At 41.7% G+C, this 25,349-nt stretch overlaps 1 protein-coding gene across 2 annotated transcripts; it reads left to right on the top strand.

Moving 5' to 3' along the window:
* Positions 1 to 755: 755 nt before the first annotated feature.
* On the top strand, positions 756 to 16,787 carry DDX24 (DEAD-box helicase 24). Of its 2 annotated transcripts, none has more exons than XM_042814153.1 (9): positions 756 to 847; positions 2,055 to 2,807; positions 5,618 to 5,995; positions 8,461 to 8,614; positions 8,978 to 9,493; positions 11,037 to 11,112; positions 11,712 to 11,900; positions 12,848 to 12,977; positions 14,089 to 16,787. In XM_042814153.1, the coding sequence occupies exons 2-9, from the start codon at positions 2,072 to 2,074 to the stop codon at positions 14,313 to 14,315; spliced, it is 2,406 nt and encodes an 801-aa protein (XP_042670087.1). In that variant the 5' UTR covers positions 756 to 847; positions 2,055 to 2,071; the 3' UTR covers positions 14,316 to 16,787. The 2 variants fall into 2 exon arrangements, with proteins under 2 accessions (XP_042670087.1, XP_042670088.1); XM_042814154.1 differs by lacking the exon at positions 756 to 847 and adding an exon at positions 880 to 966.
* Positions 16,788 to 25,349: the final 8,562 nt, after the last annotated feature.

The following is a 25,349-nucleotide window of genomic DNA, read 5'->3' as shown; positions in this document are numbered from 1 at the left end:
CTCTCTCTCTCTCTCTCTCTCTCTCTCCCTCATGTCTCATATAAAATAAAGCCTCTCAGGACAACTGCCAATCTTTCAGCAGAAATAAAATCTCCCATGATCACAGTAAACAATGCGCGATGCCACCTCCCCTCACCAAGCACAAGCTGCAAACAGCATTTGATCACACCGGAAAAAAGGCCCACGCTATGACCTTGGCGGTACATTTGCTTCTACAGCTGCTGGCAGCTGCTCTCCAAACCACATTAATTCACTTCAGTGCTACTCAAAACAGGGAATAATGAAGAACACAGCAACACATAAGCAAAACAGAATAACAACATTCCTACTGAAAGCGGTAACGACATGCAACCTGAGCTGCTAATTTTGGAGTTGAAATTTAAGATGTGCATTTTCACTTGAATGAGACCTGTTGTGCTCACAACGATACGGAAATCATCTATGGGGATGCTGACTGTATTTCGAAAGAAAAATTTCATTTGCAGGAAGGCAAATTTTCTCATTCTTCCTTTGTCAAGGCTGCACTAGCCGGTCTGATGCATGTTTTAGTATAATTTATGCAAACAGCACCATAGCTACCGGTGAACTCGTAAAGGACGAAAGAGGTGCGTGGGTAGCGGCACGCAGGTCCTACCCTACGCTGCAGGCAGCGCGCCGCCGGCCCACGCTGGACCCACGAGCGCAGGCGCACTACGCTTCACCTCCCGCCGTCCCCTGGGCGCACGGCGGGCGCTGCGCAGTGACGTCATTTTGTAATGGCGGCTCCCACGGGGAGCGCACGCGGCGGGTGGCGGCGTTAACGGCAGCCGAGGCCGAGCCTTGGTCACGCCCTGACCCCGTGATCGTGGTGAGCGCTGGGCTCAGGGGGTGGTGGGGGCACCTCGAGCCTCCTGCGGGTGTCGTGCGTTGATCTCAGGGGGGCTGGAGCGCCTGGCGGCGTGCGCGATTTGGTGCCGGTGCGTCCCGGTAGGTTTCCGGGCAGGGCTGCGTCTCTTCCCCCGGACTCCGAGAGCGCTCCTCGGGGCTCTGCCTGCCCGTCCGCTAAGCCACGCGTGGCGCTGCCAGAGGGTTAATTTCCATGCGGATATAATGTGAAACGGGATTTAGGGCGCTCGGTATTGGTGATTTGTCACGTAGCTCTCGTGGTGTGCACGCTGTGGTTATTCTTAATTCTGATGAGCTTCACCAAGGGCAAGTGTCGTATCCTGTAACTGGCGAGGAGGAATCAGTACAGGTTAGGGGCTGAGCTGCTGAAGCATAGATCTCCTGAGAAGGTCCTGGGGTCCTGGTGGACGATGGAGGATGATCATGAGCCAGCAGTGTGCCCGTATGGCCAAAAAGGACAGTGTCATCCTGGGGACGTTAAGAAGAGCCAGCAGCTCGAGGTTACCAGATGGTGATGGAAGCTCTGTCCCCAGAGACATTTAAGGCCAGGCTGGATGGGGCTCTGAGGAACCTGATCTAATTGTGGGTGTCCGTGTTCCAGTGCAGGGGAGTTGGACTAGATGACCTTTAAAGGTTGGTTCCGACTCTAAGGATTCTGTGATTTTATCCTCTCCCCTCTCCTCTGCCCTGGTGAGGCCACATCTGGAGCACCATGCCCAGTTCTGTGCTCCCCAGCCCAAAAATACCAGGGATCTCCAGCAGAAGGCCACAGAGATGATAAGAGGGGCTTGGAGCTAAGATACGTGGAACTATTTAGCCCGGAGAAGACTAAGAGGGGAATCTCCTCACTGTTTATAAATCTAAAGTCAATAAATCTAAAAAGTCAAATGGATGGGCCCTATATTTCTGAATGAGTAAGTATTGAAAGCAGAGGATGAAAAGGAAGATGTTCAGTACTTATGGTGCTGAAACAAGAGCAAGTTTTAGGTTTTTTGGTTTTTTTTTTTTTTTTTTTTTTTTTTTTTTTTAATGTTCAAGGCTTTTCATAGTCATAAGTTCTTTTAAAAAGGAAAATAATTATTCTTTGTGTTTCCACTTCTTTTTAATTTTCTCATCGTAATCCTTATTCTTTTGATCTGATGCCCTGTTTTGTTTTTACTCCCTCCCAGTGTCTTTTTAGGTAAAAATGAAGTTCAGAAGAGGAGGGAGATTTACGCCTTCTGCTAAACTGAGGCGAAAGGGTATTGAAGTATTGGGAAAATGGAAAACTGTGGAAATTGACCCCAATCTATTTGTTGATGAGCAGTTTAAAGATGTAGTGTGCTTGGAGGAGCTTACAGAGTACAAGCTAGTAAGTTCTGACAAAGTGGGGAAAGGAAACAAGCAGAAGAGAAAGTCTGAGGATCTTTCAGAAGATGGGAGTGAGGAGGAGGAAGAAGCTGTCATCCCTCCCAAAAAGAAAAAGAAGTGCAAAGATTTGAGAACCAGAGCAGATAAAAGCAATGATACTGGTGCAACAGAAGTTGACATGCCAGTTGATGAGGAGAAAAGATGTGAAGAAATAGTCAAAGAGGCAAATCATAGGGACTGTGGGCATATAGCTGAGAGCACTTCAAGCACAAAAAATGCTGCAAAGAAAAAGAAAAAGAAAGAGAAGGTAGTTAAAAATAAGACTTCTCAAGCTCAGGATGCTTTTCCGCCAGTAACTACATCTAAGAAAGTAAAAAATTGGACAACAGAAGTTTTGTCTACCTCAACTGATCACAAAGCTGATGTGTCTGCATGGAAAGACCTGTTTGTGCCTCAGCCAGTGTTGAAGGCCTTGAGTTCCCTGGGGTTCAGTGCTCCAACTCCTATTCAGGCGTTAACTTTGCCTTCTGCCATCAGGGATAGCATGGATGTTCTTGGTGCTGCAGAAACAGGTATGAATCTGTTAGCCTGGTAGAATATGTTTCTATTTCCCATCCTCAGATGCAGCTTGTTAACAGTTCCTGTATACAAGCTTAAGGGCTTGTAGATTCTGCTTGTCCGATAAATTAGTAGTGGTTCATTGTGAAGATAGACTATTATATGCTTGTCAGTTACGAAATTTTAATAGTATGCTTTGTAGACTGTTTAAAGCTTTGAATTTCCAATGAGTTCTTATGCTTTTGACAGAAGTCTCTTTTTTTGTTTCTCAAATTACCTCTTATTTTAAGAACTGCAAAGTGATATGCTACAAAGCACAGAATTAAGCAGACAGGGTCATGTTTTAACGGTACAATTTTATGGATGTCTCTGTGTCAAGGCAAAGCAAAGAACCAGGCTTCTCTGGGTATGATTTAGTACTGGCCTGAAGCAGCAAATAGGAAGGACCACGTGCAGAGCATTAGGCATTGTAAGTATAGCCTGTGATATCATAACATTATTGTAGCAAAACAGGCTCACCAGGTGCCCTGCCTTTGGACTTGGGCTGTAAGTTGTTATCAGCTTGCATTTCTCTTAGCTTGTGTTTGAAGCATTGCATTATTCACCAACTGTAGAGCTACAATTTCATGTCCAAATGGCCATCTGGTGCCTTTTTTCTGTGACCATTGTTAGTTTTGTTTGCCAATTGTTATAGCTTCTGTTTCATCTAACAATACTGTAAAGTCTCTGAGCTGCTAACTTTTTTGCTGCTTGCACCTTAGTTTTGTCTACTTTTACATTGCAACCCATTGTTTTCCCCGTAAAAAATTAAGAATAGGAAGCACACATGCAAGGTGTGTTGCTTAAAGGTTTCTTTCACGTTCTTCTCATCTATTACAGTTGCCTTATTTCACTGCTTGTCTTGTAAAGCCATTTACTGTTCTTAAGCATAAGAGTACAGTTACTAATTTAATATGATATGCAGTCATTTGCATTTCTATTTTAATTGGGAGGCAAGCTGGTCTTATTAGGTTTTAATAAGATTGGAAAGCTCCACAGGGAGTGTTTTTGAAAATGAAACTGAAAAATTAAATGGTGTTTTTGTGCTGTAAAAAGGTGCCATTTTGGCAGTGCAGGAAAACAAATCCCTCTCATCTCTAGCTACAGAATAGAAAGCACAGTTAGTGGTCAGCTGTGCTTTTACTGTCCTAATGTTGCATAACCTGGAGCTAGTTTGCTCATTTCTTTTGCTCTTTGATGAGAAAAAGTCTGGTTCCCTCCTGAGAGCCCAATGGGTTATCAGCTTTCCTGCAGAAACTTGAGAGATGTGAGCAATTGTCAAAGTGTTGCAGATGGGAAGAACTGAAACACTCCTTTCCCACATCCTGCAGCTTCCCTCTGTATTGGGCCTGAGGGAGGACACTAATGAAAGAACTGTTCTTCACTTTTTGGTAGCACCATAGGAGACGATAGCAAGATCTTGATATGGTGGTGGATCCCTTTGGGGATCAGGCATAGAAAAAAAATCAAGGTTTCTTTCTTTTTGCAGTGAAGCTAGTTCTGTTCATTAGCATGTATTTATGGTGAAGATTTTGAGTTAAGAAACCGGATTTTATCTGTAAAATCTTAGAATCTAAAATCGTGAAAGAGGACATGCATTAGTTTATATTCTCAGGTAGACTGTTCTGGTTTTGCAGATCTGGCTATGGTGTGTGATCTGTGTATTGTGAAGATAACATTTTCTGTGCAGTGATTAATTTGTGAGTGAATCTAGAATCTGCAGAATGGTTCAGATTATCACTGCCATCATCTGGGTGCCGCACTGACATTAGCCCCACACTGATTGCTTTGCATTTGATTCAGGATCACTAATATCAGGGTAGCGGTACTGACACGAGTGCTTTTCTCTCAATAGACAAAATATTGCACTGCTGTGTTTGGCAGGCAGCTGTGGGTTTGTAATATGGACAAATGCTGCCCAAGAAATTGAGATTTCCAGGGGCTGCTCTCCAGCAGCGGCATACTGCCAGGAATAGCGTAATCATGTCTTTAGCTCTGCATGCTTCTTTTATGACTAATGAACTGACATTTATGAGAAGCTTAGCTGAGGTTACTGTGTTATCAAGATTCTCCTAACATCTCTGTTAGTGGTAGATAGTGCAGGAAGAAATACATATCAGGGATGTGACTCATAGTTTGGTGCAGTGAACCCTGGAAATTATAGTTGAGATCACTGTTGTTTTTCTTTTCCTGACAACCTTCTCTCTAGACTGGCTTATCTATTTTAAATCAAATTTGTGCGTTTTGACTATAAAAATGTGAGCTGGTGATAGATCAAGAAGTTATAGGCTGGAATATGTCAAAATACAGTCTTAGAAAGTGGTACATGCTACTGTGAATTAAAGGTGGAAGCAAATTCATTAAGTACTTTCCAGTTTGTCCTTGGCCTCATTTGTTTTCCTTTACGGGGAGGGCATAGATCAGAACTGTGGATTAGGGCATAGTATTCTCCTTACAGGCATACGGTTCTTTAAAAAGGTCTTGATTATAACTGCAGCTTTTTAAAACTACTTTGATAGTAAATGAATCTGCCTGGCCTGCTAGAGATAGGAAAAATACCTGTTCCATAGGAAATACATTGTTATTGACCTGAAGGGGATGTATCCAGAGAACAGGAGACAAGTTACAATTGTTGCAAGTTTCAGATTTTCTCAAGAAGAAGAGTTTGTGCCCATTACAGCTGCCTGTTTTAAGAACAGCCTGTGATTGGCTCTTGCTTTTTTCATATTTTCAAGTAACCTTCATGTTTTGTCAGACTGCTGTACTCTGTTTGTTTGTTTCTTAGGAAGTGGCAAAACGCTTGCATTTGCAATTCCTATGATTCACTCTGTGCTGGAATGGCAAAAATCAAATAGCTCAGTGAGCATAAATTACAGTGTTTCTAAAAAGCCCTCTCAGCATCATGATGAAATGAGATGGGAAAATGATGGCGAAGCAGAAGAACCAAACCATCAGGAGGTTGAAGACAGTGGAGATGAAGATGTTGCATCTTTTGCAACAGGCTGTATGAAGGTGCAGGAAAACACTGAATTTGATTCCAGTGACAAAGAACATACCGTTGGCCTCCATAAAAAGAGACCTCTTTTAGGACTGGTCCTTACTCCTACAAGAGAATTAGCTGTGCAAGTGAAGCACCACATCGATGCAATTGCAAAGTTTACAGGTATGTAGACTTCAAGGGTTTTATTCCAGGTAACATCAAGTTTGGGTCTTGGCACTGGTGTTGAGCCAGAACGCATAACATACTGCTATGGTGCTATAACATGATGGAAAATACAGCAATAATAGTGGGGTGGTACAATCCTAAGCTGCAGCAAATGAAAGCAAGCACCAATACAGTAGCTGTAGACACAGAAACAAAGGAAGAAAATCTGCTTACCTTTGGAAGGCCTCCAGTAAACAGGGATTTTCAGCAAGATACCCTCCACTGCCAACCCTTAAATGAGGTTTGGGAAGGGATAGATCCTGGCTCCACCCCTTTTGGTCACTCAGCTGCATTGCATGCACCTGAGTTCACCTGGGTTGGCCCTGCCTTCCCACCAGATGCTCAATCACTGGTTCAAGCCCTGACTTAGCATTTCCACTATACGTACTTTCTTCCACATCATAAAGTTGGCTTGGTGTTTGAAGGCTTAAGGTTCCCAGTTGCTAACATTTGAGAGGTGCATTAAGATTTTTCAGAGAAATGCATGTGGAAGTTAACAGTGTGAGACATTCTGCTTTAAAATATTTTTTTGTACAAATAATTACTGACTTGTGCTTTAGAAATAGAATCAGTACTAGATAATCAGCCACAGCTACATGTGTGCCTGTATGTATGATAAAGATAATAAAACCATAAATTTTAAGGTAGATTGGTAGATTATCTGATTTACCTCCAACAGTAGTTAGGCATGTTGCTGGGTAACATATCTGATGAAATCAGATTCATCCTGCTTCTTTCTTTTCCTGATCGAAGGTTAGCACATCTGTTAAGTGAATGAGTGAGGATGTGGAAGTACTAAAGATAGAATTGGGAATTAACTCCCTCGTTCTCCAACAGCAACAATTATTTATTGAAAAGGGTATGCAGTGCAGTGAACTGTTTAAGCACATCTTCCTTTGGTGTCTATGCAACCTGCTGTGCTCATCAGTCTGCAGCTGATTACAAGGCTAATTTTAACTCATAGCCTGAAACAATCAGTTTCTGTCAGTACAGTTCTGACAAAGTGGTACTATTTGTATACACAAATCTACTGCCCAAGAGATTATATGTTTGCTGTAGCCTGAGAGAAACAGTTTTGATGTGTGCCTGCTTTGTCTATATAATCAACTTGGAACAAATCCTCACCTAAAAGCATGGAGTTATACAATAAGTAGGGAAGAGAGACATGAGGTAGCACAGATGCTGAAAGAACCTTGCACAGAAGCGTTGAGTTCACCACATGGGTCAGTATATCCTCTGAAGAAGCAGAAGGAAATAAGCCATGTGCGTGCTATGCACTTCCAGAGCTAAACTCCTTACGTATCTGAAAATTGCTTAATTTTGCTAATTTGAGGTTTCTGTCCAGAGAATCATTAATTGGGGACTGATGTTCTTATTAAAACTAGTCCATAATAAATGAGCAGTTATTAGCAAGACAGACATTTCTCAGTCCTATTCTTAGAGGAATCTGCTGGTTATTCTTAACAGTAACATGCTTATAGAATCATAAAATCATAAAGGTTGGAAAAGACCTACAAGATTATCTAGTCCAACCGTCCTGCCATTACCATTGCTACCACAAGCACTAAATCAAATCTTGCAGCTCCTCATCCAGACACCTCTTGAACACTGCCAGGGGCGGCGACTCCACCACCTCCCTGGGCAGCCATTCCAATGCCTGACCACTCTCTGAGAGAAAAAGTTCTTCCTTGTGTCTAATCTAAACCTCCTCTGGTACAACTTGTAATTTCCTCAGGTCCTGTTTGTTGCCTGGGAGAAGAGGCCAAAACCTTCCTCATTGCAACCTCCCTTCAGGAAGTTATAGAGTGCAGCAAGGTTTCCCCTGAGCCTCCTCTTTTCTGGGCTAAACAATCCCAGCTCCCTCAGCCACCCCTTATAAGACTTGTGCTCCAGACACCTCACCAGTTTCCTTGCTCTTCTCTGGTCATGCTCCAGGGCCTCAATGTCTTTTTTTGTAGTGAGGGGCCCAAAACTGAACACGGTACTCAAGGTGCAGCCTCAGCAGTGCTGAGTACAGGGGCATGATCACCTCCCTGCTCCTTCTGACCACATTATTTCTAATGCAGACTTATTCATGTAGGTACAGTTGACAAAATTCTGAAGTACAGTTAATCAAAACTAACAGCTGTGGAGGTCATATATGAGTCTTGTTGCTTTTGGAAGACAGGTGTGCAAAAGAAAGGTTACTGTATGTGCTAGAAAAAGGAACGTTGTTTTTGGTTTGGGTATTTTGGGGCATCTTCTTAAAATAAAAATTGCTTTGTAAAGTTGACAGCATTGCCATAAAGTTTTTCAGTGGTATATAAAACTTCCCCAGTTTCTTGGCTGAGAAACTTAATGCTAATTGCGTTATAGACTATTGTGAGTGGATATATGTAAAGATGCTGATAAATTAAACAAAGACTGTTATCTGTATCTCCTAGGCATTAAGACTGCTATTCTAGTTGGAGGCATGGCAGCGCAGAAGCAAGAACGTGTACTGAATCGCAAGCCAGAAATTGTAATAGCAACCCCAGGCCGTCTGTGGGAGCTAATTAAAGAAAGACACCCACATCTCTCAAATCTTCGTCAGCTCAGGTAAAGTTGCCTTTTAAACTAACTGCTAAATGCTGATCTGGGTTTCACTGCGTTGTATGATTAACTGATGAAGCAACTTAAGCTTTGTAAGGTAACTTATTTCTTTGCCAGAGTATTTTAGTGCAGTGCACAGTGGTTATGTTAAGAGAGGGAAATGTTAAAAAAGTTTGACTTATTCTTTTTGATATAACAGGTTTCTAAAAGAAATGTGAGAATAACTGAAGCGACGCTAGCACATCTAGAGTTCCTTTGGGTTTTATTTGCACAAATTTCCCTATGTTTAGCAGCAAACGTTCTTTAGAAGTATATCTGATTTGTATTTATCTACACAACTCTATTTATACTGTGTGTTCTGTTTGACAGGTGCCTTGTGATTGATGAGGCAGACCGAATGGTTGAAAGAGGTCATTTCTTGGAGCTGTCTCAGTTGCTGGAAGTCTTAAATGATTCACAATACAATCCTAAACGACAGACTTTTGTTTTTTCTGCCACTCTGACATTAGTCCATCAGACTCCCACAAGAATTTTACAGAAAAAGAATGCTAAAAAGATAGACAAGAAGACCAAACTTGAAATGTTAATGGAAAAAGTAGGAATAAAGGGCAAACCCAAAGTGATAGACTTAACAAGGAAAGAGGCTACTGTTGAGACTCTGATGGAGACCAGAATCCATTGTGATACAAATGAGAAAGACTATTACCTTTATTACTTTCTTCTCCAGTATCCAGGAAGAACTATGGTCTTTGCAAACAGCATAGACTGTATAAAACGCCTCAGTTCTCTCCTCACAATCTTAAATTGTGATCCTCTTCCTTTGCATGCCAACATGCACCAGAAGCAAAGGTTAAAAAACTTAGAACGGTTTGCTGAGCGTGAGAGGTAAGTTGTTTCTATGTTCTACTAGAAAAGAAAAAGAAATTGTGTAAAGAACACGGGGGAATAGACAGAAACAGCTCTGTTAGAAGAGGAGTGAATCAGGGAGTCGCTTTGGAGTCTGAATTACTCTGCAACCTGTCAGATCATTATTGCTGAAGGATCTGCTACTTGCCCCATTCTTAGTCATATGCTTTTGTAACCATCCTGCTCTGGCCCTCAGCCTTGGCTCTGCAGCACCTCTATCTCACAAAGCATCAAAAAATAAAACAGTTTTTGTTGGCTTAGGCTTCAAATTTGCCTAGATGAGTTAGTTTCTTGAGGGTCAAGGTAACCTAGAGCAATGTGATGAAAGAAGGTGATCCAATTTACCCCCGTTTGCCTAACTTGGCACTTTAAGAATCTTTAGTTCCTTCTGGCTTTGGATTAGCCTTTGAGAGTCAGGTTGGTGGACTCAGTGTTTCAGTAAACCAGCTGGCTGATAATACTGGAAATTGTACCTTGGTAGCAGACTTGGGCAGGAGAAAAGAGATTGCATTGTCATGACAGATCTGCAGTATCCCTTTGCAAAATATAATATGCCTTGGCAGAGGCAGACTGAGCATTTTCAGAGTGCACTGATTTTCATGGCAAGGGGAAATCTGTGAAACCATCTATAACAGCTGCCTGCAGAATGTATGCCACAGAATTTTCTATTTATTTCTGCTTTGATCCTTGGAGCCATAGAGCATGCAGTCAGATGCTATAAAATCTTAACAAATTCCTGCTGTCTACAGCTAACTCTTTTCAGCTTCTGGGTGATGTATTTATTGTTTTTAAACAGGTTGTTCCATACCCTAGGCAGACTTCTGTCTGTGCAACAGACCCTATGTAAAAGAATGACTTTGAGAGAAGTCCTCCATTTCTAAGAGTGACGGAAAAATTATCAGAAAGAATTAGCCAGTTGAAATTTCTACTTTTCAGTTTAGTTATTTGAGTGCAGCTTGGTACTTCAGCCCCCAAAGTGTTAATTAAATCTTTAATGTTAATAATAATGTGATTTCTTCAACTAGTGAAACGTAGTAGTCTTTCTGTCCCGCCAAAGGACCAACTGTATCATTAATGGTATGATCATATTAAACTAATTATACTTCTAAACACAACCTGGGCGGAGCACTGAAAAATGTACTGAAGGAGAGCTTTTACTCCCCTACCAAGTAGTCGGATTTTTTTTGTTGAATAGTGATTTGTGCTAGCTGCTATGAATTGGGAGAGAATAAAAGCACAGGAAAGCAGGATCCAGAAAAGTAGGGAATTTCAGTATTGGAAACAGAATGAACCCATTGAAGGTAACATTTGCATTATTTTTGCTACTTCAAGACTGCCTGTGAGGTAATATTTGATATTGTTTTCCTGTAGTGGCAAATGCATAGTATAGTTCCAGCAGATGAGATAGTACGAATTTGTTTCTTAAATTGCTGTGGTAGAATTCTGGATCATGTATTTTATGTTTCTTAGCAGATGGTTTACTCTTCAGTTTTATGTTCATTAAATGTTATCACTTCCTCAGCTGTGTCCTCCTGACAACAGATGTTGCGGCTCGTGGTCTTGATATTCCCAATGTGCAGCATGTCATCCACTACCAGGTTAAATATCTTTGATGTTTTTACTTTTACTATTTTGGTTTTGAAGTAAGCTTGTTTGATAGCAGCCCCAAAACTATAAAGCTGTGATTCTTCGTCCTGTGTTAAGAGTACAGGGATTTCATCATCTTTAATTTAACTATCTTGTAATACTTCGTACTGTTGCTACAGTGACTGTCAGTGATATATAATACTTCATGAATGTGTGGTCATATATAAGAAATGACATAACATACAAGATTCTCCTTGCTTTTTGCTCGACTTCAAGATAAAAAAAAGTGTCACATGGCTCAGCCCTGTAATTTTTGTGAGTCGCAGTTTTTTTCCTGCTTTCCAAATGAAATGGCAGAGGGCTAGAAGGCACATAAGAGGTTATACCAGGAAGAGCACTAGACCAGGAAACACAAATTGTCTCTAGACAACATCTTTCTTGCTTAAGCTGTGTTACATGCAATGTACCAGGGGTATATAGAAAGCAATTTATCATAAGATCTGAAACCATCTGACAAAAGTCAGATTTGACCAGAAATGGTCAAAGTATGACAAACTGTTGCTAACCTCCTGTGACCAGCTTCATGACTGATTTGTCTGAATTTTTGCAGGTCCCTCGTACTTCTGAGTTGTACGTACACAGAAGTGGTAGAACAGCACGAGCTGCCAATGAAGGCCTTAGCCTGTTGTTGATTGGGCCTGATGACTTGATCAATTTTAAGAAAATTTATAAAACCTTGGAGAAGAGTGAAGAGCTGCCACTTTTCCCAGTTGAAACAAAGTATATGACTGCTATTAAGGTAAAGAAAAAAAATCTCTTTGCATCCTAAGTAACTGCTTGCTTATTTACATTACTGCATTGCAAATCATGTTCTTTTCAAGTTTCAGATGACATTTACTCTTCAGGACCTGGATTTGAAAATGAGGTTAATCACACTTGTCTTTTTTTCACCAATATTTGTGGTTTCTCCTCAATAAGTAGCCCAAGAAAGGTGTCCAGATGTAAACGTCACTTACATTCTTTCTTGCTTGTTACATAGAGCTGCTTATTACTAGATTCCCCAAAACAATACAGGGTATGGATGTATTTTTTTTACTGAAAAGCTAGGATGGCTCTGTTGAGTTATTTAAAGTCTTTGTGTTGGGAATAGACTAGAACAGGACCCTCCGTGGTCTTTGTCAGTCTCTTCTTAGCTAAAGTATTGAGCTGTCTGCTTTTCCTAAACCTTTCCTATGCTGTGAGGCCTCAGCTGCCACTGAAACTTGTCAGAAAAAGGTATCATTACTTTTTTTTTCTTTTTCAGCCTATTGACTGTTTTAAGGAACACTTAGTCATTCTGTCACTCACAGGATGTTTTGTAAATCCTAGCAGTTGTACAGTAGATATTAGAAATGTTTCTGGTTACTTAAAAAAAATTCTGGTTGGTATCTGAATTATGATTTGTTCCTGATGTCTCTGATGTAAAAACGAGGAACTAACATTTAGATGTTTAGCAGTTGAAATGTTTTAGGAGTCCAATTCCATCATGGACATCTGAAGAAGCCATCTTCTTCAATCACAGATACCTGGTATCACTTTGGCAAATGATGACATCTGTATTATGTAAGGTGTCTACTAGAACAGCAGTACAGAACTGCAAGACTGACATTTCAGGTGCATTGTAATGCACACTCTCAGACATTGATTCTGCAAGAGTACCCCGTGTTTAAACTTGATTAGAATACTTGAAATGCATCTTTGTTGCAGGAGCGGGTGAATTTGGCACGGCAGATTGAGAAGGCAGAATTTTTCAATGGTCGAGCAAAGCAACATGACTCTTGGCTCCAGCAGGCTGCAGAGGCTCTTGAAGTTGATCTCGATGATGACCTTTTTATGGGCAAGTAGAAAACCTTGTAGTGGGAATAATCAGTTACAACTGTAGTGCTAGTGTGCAGGAGTGTGACTATGGCACAGAAGCTGTTAAACCTTGCAGGGCAGAAGGAGAGGCAAAAGTGTCACTATTTAGTATGCAGTATTGCTGGTGTTTTCAGAATGACTGTGTAGTAGGTAGTGCTGCAGTCAGTGGGGAAGAGAGGTGTGACAATTGTGGAAATTCACAGCCAAGTCTACACAGCTCAGGAAAAGAACTGTTTAACTTCTAGTAACCGTCTTGGGATAATCTAACAATGTGGTGTGTGCTGTTTGAGTCCTTTCCCTATGTGTCAAAGAAGCAGCTGTTTATCCACTCCTGCTTATTGCTCCCTCCACTTATAGTCTGGCAGTGGGTCAGGAGCCTGGCAGTACAACAGCTCTATCTGAATTTTTTAGGAGTATTCGTGTAATTAACACTGTTTCGACACAATCCAAATATTCTGTACTTTGAGATGAATTTCAAAACAGCCTATCTAATTCAAATTACTTGTGACTCTTGAGTGAAACACTTTGTAATTGCCACCCAGAATCTTGCCAGTTATTCAGTCTCTATTTCTTGCATAGCATGTTGGAGACAAATTCAAGTCTCAGTCATGCCTCCCGTAAAAAAGATTTCTCTCAGTGTTACAAAGGCTTTATTAACGTCCCTTCAATTTACGTTACAGATAACCTTGATTTTGTTTGTTTTGCAGTTTAGGCTGCTGATCCTGTTGACAACTTTGATTCTCTTTTGTGCCCTTGCTTTTATGCTGTTAAGTACAGAGGAAGTTTCTGCTAGAGCTAGAAGTCTCCTTTCCTTTTGTTCCTGCAAGTCTGTTCTGGCTTGAGAGCCAAGTGAATGCTTTAGCAGAATGATAACCTGGAAACCTCAGTAGTGAAGTTTCTTCTTGACCTTGTTTTGTTGGTGAACAACCTAGGAGACTAGAAATGTCATACGTGACTGGAAGACTACATTGGAGCTCAGTGATCTTAGTAAGATTAGATTAGTATCTGCCCCTAACACTGCAAGAGGCTGATGAAACAGGCCAGTGTAAGTTCTTTGTGTTATAACATTGTCTCTGATTTTCTTCCCAAAGGAAAAAAAATTAGTGAGCAAGAAGAAAGCCAGAAGCAAAAGATGCTGAAAGGAATGAAAAAACAACTGAAACACATGCTGTCTCAACCACTGTTTAAAGTCTTTATGAAAACAAAGTACCCAACACAGTCGGGGAAACTACTCCTGCCTCAGACTTCAGCTGGCAATTCAGAAACTGCTCTGAGTATTATTTCAAAAAAACAAGCCAAGAAAAAGAAATCAGTATAATTGAATTAGACTGAGCAAGTTCACTGGTTGCAATGGAATCAAGAACTATCCTTATCAAGGCTGACAGGATATTCTGCCAGAAAACACACAGTATCAGGATCGTGCTTTTGTCTTAGGAGAACAGGCACACAGCAAAATGTTTATCTAAAAGGCATTGTTAGCATGGAGTTGGTTACTCTTGAATCTTGTCTTTGACTTTATTTTCTTACATTCTTTTTCTTACTCTATATTAGAACTTAATTAGTTTTGGAATAGTTCTGTTCACTGCTTCTCTTTATAAGACACGTAAAAGTTACTGTGAACAGACTTAATTTTGATTTTATTTTAAAGGAAAGGCACACATAGGCTCTGTACAGGTAACAGGACAGTCTGAGCTGCTGACAGTGCAGATCTGGCTTGTACTGCAGTTAAGTAAGAAAGGCAGCAGATACAGGTAGTGTTACCAACAAGCCTGTAGTTCCAGTAATGGGAGCATTTCCCAGTTTTCTTCCTCTGCTGACCTGATTTCTCAATTCTGTTACACACTGTCTAATTACTTTAGTCCTTTGTTAATATGTTTCAGAATGCGGTCCAGGCAGTGGTCCAGGACTAATCTTGGGAGATTTGCAATCAGCCAGATTTCTCAGGAATGATTATTCCTATAAACATTTTAGGGTATCTAGGGTTGTCTGTGTTTGAAAGCATATTTGAATCATAACCTTTCTTTTAATGGAAATGATGCAAAATGTCACTTTTGAAGAGTGTATCTTCATAATTGTACTTTTAAATCACTTTATCTTTTCAGGGCAAATAATTTCTAAGAGTATTTTTTAAGCTATGTAAAAAAAAAAATGTATTTTGAATTTTTTGTTAAATTGCACCTACTATAAAACCCAAAGCCTGTATCTTCTTTCAATTACTTGAGATTTCTAAGTTTTTCTTAGCTCATGCTCTTCACACTTAGCAGACAAGATGAGAATTCAGGAGAGAACCACCCAAAAGGTAAGATACAGCAGAGACATCTGTACTGGTGGGAGCACAGAGAATCTCCACTTGCTAGCACTAGATTGAGCAAAGCATTTGTGTCTCAGATATGGAACCAATGTCACTACCCCGCTAGGAAGCACACCACTTGACTCAACTAATCCAAGAGTAATTTGTGTGTGGAATTGTGTCCCCTCCTATCACTTGCTGATTCTGGAAAAACAAGGGTTTTGCTCCTTTGTAAATAATTGAATGCTCCCTTGTTCCTCTATCTCTGGGAGGACTTCTCTCTCACTTGGCTCCTTGCATTATGGAAGAAGATCAGTGACAATATTTAAGATAAGCATACAGAGCTTATCAATTCTATATGAAGCTTTTCTTGCAACACACTGTTCATCTGATGTCCTTCAGAGCAGAAGGGGGATTTTTTGGGGGGAGAGAGAGAAAGGAAGAAATTGTAAGGTTCTGTATTCTCACCTACATGAAAAGATGAAACAGCTTTGGAGTCACTTTGACATCTGAAAAACTACACAGTTAAAAGAATATTCCTTGCATGGAAAGCTGGGAAAAGGAACTGAGCAAAGCCATGCACGCCTTGTCTCTCCACTGTCCCACCTTCATAACATTAAAATCACATTCTCATGCTATGAAAAGAAAACTTGGTTGGCTTTTGCATCCGAAGGTGGGCCTTCCCTGTACCTTGTGATATATTTTTACTTGTGATTCATTGGACAAAATTAAGTCAAGATCCTGACACCAGAGCTTCCTTGTCTGAAAATCTGCATGAGGTAGGACAGTTTTGGCAATTTATAATTCCACATGATAGCAACATGAACTGACCTGGAAGATAGGGAGAGTATTATTTCTTCTCAGAGATCATTGCTGGGAAGTTTTTCCAGCTCTTCTGTTTCCTTGTGCTTAACAGCCTAGTTATCACACTCCCACCTCTCCGTCTGGCCCTCAACCCACTGTCTTGCTGAGTCTTCCTAAGATGGAGCATGACACTTCTGCACTCCTCCTCACCTTCTTCATGTTTGCCTATGCCACGCTCTGCTGTTGGTTCTCTCCCACACTCTACTGAAGCATTCAACATGAGTTTTGTTCTTAATCTACTGATGCTGCTCCCCTACAGGAGCCCAAGCCATACTTGGACCCTAAAATATCTGTCATAAAAAGAATATTTGTCTAGCACCAGCAAGCTCTCTTTTGATTGCCTGCTTTCCCTTGTCAGCCTCTTACCGGGATACCCTGAAACTTCTACCTATAGGAAGAACCCTTTTCATGCCTTAACAAATTTAAACACGCTGTTAAACTGGAAGATAGTATTGCTTAACTGCTCTCCTCCAGTGTGGCGTAGATTGCTACAGGAGGAGAGGAGGGCAGAGAAATTGTTTCCTCCAGCTCTGATCATTTGCTGATGTTTTACTGGTGCAAATTAGACTTGAATAATTTTATATCAAATGCCTATGAGGAATTTATTTCAGTACTTAATAAAATCTGTAGTAATGAGTTACTTCTGTAATGCTCTGCTAGCACAACAGTTATGCTGAGGCTTCAAACAAGTAATGTTGTGTTTTGTGGCAATTTATGTCTACTAAAATTCCCATTAATTAATAGAATACCTAGGTCTGTTTGGGCTGCAAGATCCATCTCCAAATAGATTAAGACACAAACGCGGTGGAGTATTACAGGTGGCCAATCTGGTACAGAGCCACCAGGACTGCAAGGACTGCATAACAGAAAATTGCAACCCAAGTAACTTCTGAGCCTTTCATTCCCTTTTATGTTGTGAATATGGGAGGCCAGTCAACTTCACACACATATCAGAAGGAAGAGTCCCTGTGGTTTGACATCTGCCAAGGAGTGTGTTTGGAAAGGATCTCATGCATTGGACAGTTAAGTTTCCTGAACTTTGTAGTGTTCCTCTCTCTTCCTCTGCGTGTTAATGAAACAGCAAAGCAGAAACTGGAGAGCTGCCTTACCACATGCTAGAGCCCTGGCATGCATTTCCCACGTGGCATGTGGGAAATAATTTGCACCTCACAGAGAACAGGCCAGACACCACACAGTCACCATGCTCACCATAGGGAGATGGCATGTGTGGGGGAGATAGCAATTAAGCAGCTGATTAGGGCAAGTGCCTGTCCTTGCTCAGCTCTCCAAAACCAGCTTGCAAATTCACATCCATGAGGAGGGAAGAAGGAAGCGAAGCACATTCCCAATGATTTGCAGCTTGTGCTCTCTGATGCCAGGAGAAAAAGGCGGTAAGAAAAAGTATTTTAACACTCAAGAAAGCACGATACACCCTGTGCTAGCAGGGTCCCTTTGGGGTGCCTAATTCCAGGCTGTCTAGTAAATGGTTTGATGAAAGAAGGAGCTCAGAAGACCATGAAGTGAAGCAGTTAGCAAAGGACTGGTAGTCCAGCAAGCACTATTAAAGTGATATCCAGTTATCTTTGCAGAAAAGCAGGATGATGTAGGATTGGAGTAGAAGGAGACAATGGAGAGAAGGCTTTCCTGCTGCAGGAAATGGTGCTAGTTTTGTAACCCTCTGTAGATACTTCCCCTCTGATACTAAGGCAATTGGTATTTTTCTTGCCCATGTGAGGTTACATGTTCAAGATTACCTTTGTGAAAGATATTTAAGGGCACAAGTGTTTCATCAATTCAGTCAAAAGCTCCTCATGGGGTAAGCTTCACCAGAATGGATAAGAAAGAGGAAAAGTAGTAATCTATTACTCCTGAGGCAAATTTATTGGCCTCTGAAAGCAAAGGAACAGGGCTGTTACGCTTGTTTGTCTTGGAGTTCGACAGCTCGTGCTGTTAAGCTGGAAGAAATGGAGGCCTGTTTCCAGAGCAACCAACCTGATGGCACAAATTGCCAAATTTCTGTAGGGAATGGCTACAGTTTCAGAACATTACTCCAAATCCTAGATTAAAAAAATGAGAGCGAGCACTGCAAAGTACGTGTGGTCTTTGGTACGCATGGTTTAATTAGAGGGATGATGTCCTGTTATTACTGGTGTAATTATAGGAGTCTAATTGATAGTGTGTATACTCCTACATGAGCAGAATTTATTTTCTTCATGGGAATACCTTCCCCAGTATAAGCAATTTTAGTACTGACAGGAACAGATTAGATTTCTGCACCTGTATTGGCAGTGACAGTGCTGTGAGGGGCAAGGTGTAAGGAGGCTGCAGCTGCCAATCCATTTTCCATCTATTTTGTGCTTGTTTACTGCAGTGTTGTTTCTAAGCCAGCTCAAGTGAAGTCATTTCCATGCTCACAGCTCTCAGATGACCTCACAGCATGATTTTCTTGGCAAGTTTAAAAATCTGTGAAAATTAAGTTTGCTGAAACATTTCATAGTTTCTTTCAACTTGATTTCCCAGGTTCTTAAAGTCTCCAAAATTCCAGCTGGGAACGAAGGTTATTCTTGCATGTATTCCCAAACATGTTTATGATGTGTAATGTGCCTTTTCTTAAAAGTTTTCAAAAGTCCATTTTCTAAGATCATTCAGTCATACACATGTGTACACATACATGCAACATAACCTGGCTTTTAGCTAACAAAAAAAGAAAAAAAAAGTTTTCTTTACTCAAAGAGAAGTATGTGCTTTCCAAATGAAAAAAAAGCTAACTGGAAAGTGTCAGTGTGTTTAAAAATTCAGTCCCAGCTAAATCTTGGGGGGGGAAAAAAAAAAAAAAAAAAAAAAAAAAAGAACTGCCTTTAAGCCTTTGAAGCAGAACATACCTGATACCAATTTTCCTTCTTCCCAATTTCACACACAAAGACAAGAAAAAAAAATGACAAATTCATTGGCCGAAAAGATTAAGAACTGAATCAAGACCTGAAATTGGAGTGTAAAAAGCTTTAACTTGGTGAAATTTCATGTCGTTTTTTGTTTAAAACACTATCAATGACAGAACCAAATAAATACTAATGTTTACCAGGAGCTGTTTAATTAGAAAATGGTACTATCATTATCCCTGTGCTTTTCTGTACACAAGAGTCTGAATGTCACAAGTAGCCAGGGCAGCTCTGCTCACCATTAAGTTGCATTTTTCATTTTCCTGCAACGCTTCATTTTAAAAAGAAAACAAAAAAGGCAACTGACACTTGCAGGGCACTGATCTGACAGAGAGGTTTGCGTTGCATATGGCAGTGGCAGCTATCCTCAATGCTGCTGCATTTTAACAAAACCCTTTCTCACACGCAGGGGCTGAGGCCAGAATTCAACTTGCAGTGAATTCCTTCTGCCACTATAGGGTGAAGTTGCAAGAATAGCCAACTGTGCAGCACTGGTTCCCTGGTAGCGCAAGCAATGCTGTAAACAAACATTCCTGCTCTTTACCTTACTTGCATTTATAACTGTGCTGTGTTCCCTGAAAAACAAGTCATTCTCTTGAATACATGGCACCATTTCCCAGTGCACAGGTGGGCACAGGGATGGTGAATGTGCCCCACCACAAATGGCAGAAGTGAAGGTGGGAGGGAGGAAATTGAAGGAAGACAAATCTTTCTGTAACATGGTAATGGCTAGAACCATGTGTTCTCCCATCCCACATAACTCTTCAGGGGACTCTATGTGAAAAGTAAACACTCAAAAATTGATGAAATACTTTTGGGTGCTGGGGAGGGACTTCCTTGCAGTGACAGCTTGATGAGTGGTAGCTGCCTGTCTGTGCCAGCTCTCATTATGCTGTGGCACACACGTGGCCAGGGCTGCAGCTCCTGCCTTCTCCCTGCACTACAGGCACTGAGCAGAAGGTGGGCTGGACCCTGCAGGGCTGTGCCCATTGGGGTGTCAGATCAATAAGCAGGTCTCCTCTCTGCTTTGTTAATTGGCTGTACATGTCCCAGTAAACCTGGCAGTACATTTTTCCTTACCAGCACTGAATTTTAAGTACACAAATTCACTTTGCTATCAGATTATGAAGTGCACCGTGCATTGAAACAGCCAACAAGTCAGGAGATCACAGCAACGGGCTCTGTTTTTGTGTTTCATAGAGGCCTTAGAGGAGGTCCAGTTCTGTTATACTTTCAGAACCTGGAACATTGGGCCTGTATGAGCAAGTGTTTTGGTGGAGCCCTGTCTGCTTCCTGTAAAAGAAAAACAAGGCATGACAAGAAGAGAGGAAGAGCCTCTCTGTCCTCCAAGTCTTATCTCAGTATCTTATTGCCACCAAGCCCCCTGCCTTGCTGTGCCACCTCTCCAGGCATTATCACAGCAACAAAGTATGAGGTGTTATTCTGTCTCAGGCTGATGCTCATCATGGTTGATAATAAAAATATCAATTTAAGTCCCTACTGCTTCTCCTGTTCCTTTTTCATCTGCACATTTCCCCACATTTATTCAGCTATTACACCAGGACAAACTCTTGCCAGCTGTATTTGCATTCCAGCTATTTAGGAACTTTCTTTTCATTATTAAGATAAATACAGTGGTTATGGTCCTGGCAATTCCTTACATAAAAATCATATCCAAGCCAACATTTAAGTTAAAATGTCTTGTGTTATTTTTATTTTTAATTCAAAATAGGACAACAGTGTTTTAATGAAGCCCCTTGAACTTTCTATCGGGGTGCTGTGTTTTCCTTCAGTGTTCTCTACCAAAGTCCGCAGCATCTAGATGTAAGCTCCACCATAGAGAAGACATATCAACGTTCCTGAGAAGTTGGATAGTGACCCCAGTAACACACTTTAACCATCAGCCCAGAAAGCAGTTAGGCAGGATAATCTGTCCCTTCCACATAAGCAGTACTGTTCCAGGCCCCTCAGCAGACCTTTTCCTAAGCATCAAAGTACACAAAAAGTAGGCTAGCAGAGGCTCTAAACTTGGCCTTTGCAGCAGGACTAGAATGGGAAAAGGCAAACAAACAAACAAAGCAATATGCTAGAAAAAACCCACAGCCCTGCTGTAAGACAGCAGAAAGAACAAAACAACAAGGCAATGAGATTCTAGGCTGCAACAAGTGAAAATCCACTCAGATGCAACATCAGTAGACACAAAAATAAGAAAAAGAAGCCGTTTACCTTTAGAAGACCCCAAAGTCCTCAGACAGGCTGAGATTTCTAAATGGGACACCTCCACTGCCATCCTTTAAATGAGGTCTGGGAAGGAGTGGATCCTGGCTCCATCCCTTCTGATCACTCAGCTGCATTGCGTGCACCTGAGCTCCCCTGGGTTGACCCTGCCTTCCCACCAGGTGCTCAATCACTGGTTCAAGCCATGACTCAGCATTTCTGCTGTACCTGAGAAAAAAAGACCTGGCGGTACTGATGGATGGCTGTTCAGCCTGGAGCAGAGGAGTGCGAAGTACAAAGTGACCTGATAGCAGCCTTTCAGTATCTAGAGGAGAGCTAAAGAAAACAAGGAAATGTTCTTTAGCAGGGTCTGTGGTAATAGAACAGCAGGAAATGGTTTCAAGCTTAAAGAGGGTAGATTTAGGAAAAAGTCTTTTACAGTGAGAGTAGTGAGGCACTGGAACAGGTTTCCTAGAGATGTGACGGATGCCCCAACTCTGGAAATTTTCAAGGCCAGGCTGGATCAGGACCTGTGCAATGTGATCTAGCTGTGGTGTCCCTGTTCATTCCAGGGAAATTGTACTAGATGACCATTAGAAGTCCCTTGCAACTCTGAGGATTCTATGATTCTATGAAAATAAACTGTTCTAGAAAAGCCCCAGCTCTTTCATTTTCTTTCAGCTTAACATGCTCAGCCAGCCACATTTGTAGTACAAGCAGGAAAGCTTCTTGGGTTCTTACTGCTTTCTCAGACCATTAACATTGCCAATATTTTGTCCCATTCTCTGCAAGAGGATGTTACCCATGGGGTTGTTTTTTTCACAATGAAGCTGGGCTGAGCTGCGGGTTTTTGGTGGGAGAGTGGTAGCCAGCAGGCACTCTGCGGCATCACCTGCAGTTAAATAAAGCAGGAGCGTTCAGTGCCCAGATGCATGTCTGCTCACCGCATCCAAGGTGCATCCGTTTGCTCTCCCCAACCCAGCAGCCTGGCTGTGCTGCCCAGTAGCTTTCAGCCATACTAAGGTGACACATTGCATTAAAGCTATTTCAGGCTATTGCAGCTAGGAGCTTTGATAGGCTTGTTAATTTACCATTAAAATATTTGAGCCATTTCCAGGATTTTCTTTTTTTTTTTCCTCAGTGAGTGATTCTTGCAATCTTGTGCACTGCATCTGTTACACAAATACAGCTCATATGACCAGGAAAATACTTCTTTTAATTTGTGTGTGTGTGTGTGTGTGTGTGTGTGTGGAGCTGTACAGATGTGATGTTAGGTAAACTGCTCCATTATTTCCATTGGCCTGGTGAAAAAAGTAATCAGGACTCAGTGTCTTGCTTAAACACTTATACCAAAATTCAGGTTAATCAGAATTGGGTTTGAGGTAAAAGCGTCTTCCCCTTTTTCCTGTTCTGTGGACCACAGCAACTTTTTAGATGAAAACATCCAAGTGATCTACGCAGAATTGCCTGCTACAGCAGGACACAACATGGAAAATACCTGTTTTGATTTGCTCTCCTTTGGTCAAATACAGTTTTGGCATCTTGCACTGAAGATCTCAAGTTTGCTGTAAAAGCGTGAGTAAGGGTTTTGTGGCCTCTGATAAGCAGAGACCATCCTGCTTTATGCAGACCCGTCTGAATAGAGGCTTACAAAAGCAGCGATTGTACAGGAACAGAAACAAAGATGGGCAGAAGGAATAACGTAGCTGTGTTTGTCTCTCCCTTGTGTCTAGTGACTGATAATGGTGTGCCTGGGGAAGGCTGCAGAGGCTTTCTCTCCCTCTCGAGTATCTTTCTACCCAGCCAAAGTATCCAGCAATTCGCCGCTTAATCCCTTTGCAGGGTGGATCAGACCGGAGACGCCTGGCAGTAGCGCGGAGCAGACGCTGGGTGGCAGGGATGCTCCGGTAAACGCGGCTGCCGGTGCCATGGACTCTGCTTCGAGGGCCTTGACAGTGTGTGTACCTTTAAGGGTTCCTCCCGGGTGAAAGTATGAACAAAACAAAGGAAATGCAGTATGGATGAGCTCTCCAGCCAAGTCCTTGCACTCTTCGGTGCTCTGGCACAGCCATGAAAGGCAGCAGGGGATGCTCTCCTCAGCGGTTCCATTCTCTTGTCTTTGGTTGCTTGCTCTAAATACTGATGGTAGGTGAAACTGAGCCCATGAGCCAAGCAAAATGAAATGTAACAGATAGAGGCAATGGAGTGTGTCCAGAGAAGGGCAACAGAACTGATGAGGGGTCTTGAGTACAAGCCTTAGGAGGAGTGGCTGAGGGATCTGGAATGGCTTAATATGGAGAAGAAAAGGTTCAGGGTTTACTTTAATGCTCTCTACAACTACCTGAAAGGATGTTGTGGCAAGGTGGGGGTTGGCCTCTTTCCCCACATAACTAGGACTAGAGGGAATGGCCTCAAATTGTACCAGGGTTCAGGTCAGATATTAGGAAAAATTTCTTCTCCAAAGGAGTGGTCAAGCACTAGAACAGGCTGCTCAGAGAGGTGGTTGAGTCTCTGGAGGTGTTCAGGAAACATTTAGAAGTTGTACGGAGGGACGTGGGAAGCACATAGTGGGGAAATTTTGGCAGTAGATAGACAGTTGAACTGGATGATCTTGAAAGTCTTTTCCAACCTTGGTGATTCTATGAATTTGTGAATCTATGATTCTATGAATTTTATGTTTACCTCTTTCTTGGCTCTTGAATTTGGTATCCCAAATGTCATAGTATGTCTTTAACCTCTACCCAGGAAAGGCACACTGTTGCATGAAGAGCTATGCATACAGGTAATGAGCAGAGATAACCACAAACTGAAAGATCGAGGAAAATTTGGGGATTTTTTGAAAGTCTGATTTTGATTCAAAATGGGTAGAAACTGGCATTTTTCAGAATTTCCAGCAAACCAGAACCTCCACAGACCTGGTGTGGCTAACTATACACTTGTCACTTCCAATGCTAACAGCAACTGCACCATCCTAAGAAGCTGCAAGAACTCCCCAAATCCCTGTGCTGGGGCAGCCCTGCACCCAAGGTCTATCAGCCCCACAGCTGATTTTGCTATACGGATACCTATGTGACATGGAGAGCATTTTATTGGTGACGTGGCCCCTCTGTTCTTCTGCATTATGCACTTTTATCTCAGTGTTTTCCAAGTCACCAATATATCGTAAGCTTAACCATGCAACCTGTTGTTGTTATGGAGGGGGGAAACCACATCTTAGGTTGTAACTGTCCTCTTGATTTCTGTCAGAAAAAAAAACAGTTCAAAGCATCCACCCCACTGTAATCCAGCTGTAATGGTTCAGAGCCCTGATTACACCTCCATTTCACTCAGCTGGTAAAGCCAGCACTCAGTGATTTCTTAATAGCATTGTTAAATACATCTTTGATTCAGAAGCATATTGATTCCTGTGTATCAACTTGATTCATAGCTACAACTCATTGTAAAATGTGGTTAATTCTAGAAGCAGGCTCTGTGGCAGGAGGGTGGGAGGGAACCTACATAACATTATCACAAGCTGTCTACAAATAGCCCTGCCATCCTCCTAAGACTCATACTATAAACAAACAGCTTTGCCAGAGCCTGGAAAAGTTTGATTTTTCATTTAACTTGTTTCTTTTCATGTCATAAAGCAGTCTGGAGATGTCAGGCCTACTAACTTCTGCCAATCATCTGCTAAAGGATTTGAGTCCTCTTTGGTTTGGTTGTACTGTATACACTGCACAGGCTACAATACAGGGATGCAAAGAGAAGAAATGAAAGGCTTCTGAATTTTGGCCATAACACTGTCTGGACTCTTGATTTATGCTAGTTGAACCAAGTGTAGCATTGGCACTGCTCTGCTGTAGTAGCACTGCCACAGAAACAAAGAGTGATGCCAAGCATTTGTTCTTCTCATGGAAAAGGGGACTTTGAGTGGCCTAAAGAAAACAATAATGAAATAAAAATGATAGGCAGAAGCTTGCAGTTTTGGTTGAAATCCTTTGAAGCATTTAAGTAGAGGGGGGGAAGCAAGGGAAATTATTGCTGAAATTGAACTGTTTCA

This window comes from Centrocercus urophasianus, unplaced genomic scaffold (assembly GCF_019232065.1).
Source record: "Centrocercus urophasianus isolate 14NV4802_14NV808 unplaced genomic scaffold, USGS_Curo_1.0 seq_14, whole genome shotgun sequence".
NCBI lineage: Eukaryota > Metazoa > Chordata > Aves > Galliformes > Phasianidae > Centrocercus > Centrocercus urophasianus.
The sequence above is the reverse complement of the archived record's forward strand: the minus strand, read 5'-3'. Positions and strand labels throughout refer to the sequence as shown.

Coding starts and splice junctions, on each gene's coding strand:
- DDX24 (XM_042814153.1), top strand. CDS start 2,072: ATGAAGTTCAGAAGAGGAGGGAGATTTACGCCTTCTGCTAAACTGAGG. Junction 2,808..5,617: donor TCTTGGTGCTGCAGAAACAG/GTATGAATCTGT, acceptor TTTGTTTCTTAG/GAAGTGGCAAAACGCTTGCA. Junction 9,494..11,036: donor CGGTTTGCTGAGCGTGAGAG/GTAAGTTGTTTC, acceptor TCACTTCCTCAG/CTGTGTCCTCCTGACAACAG.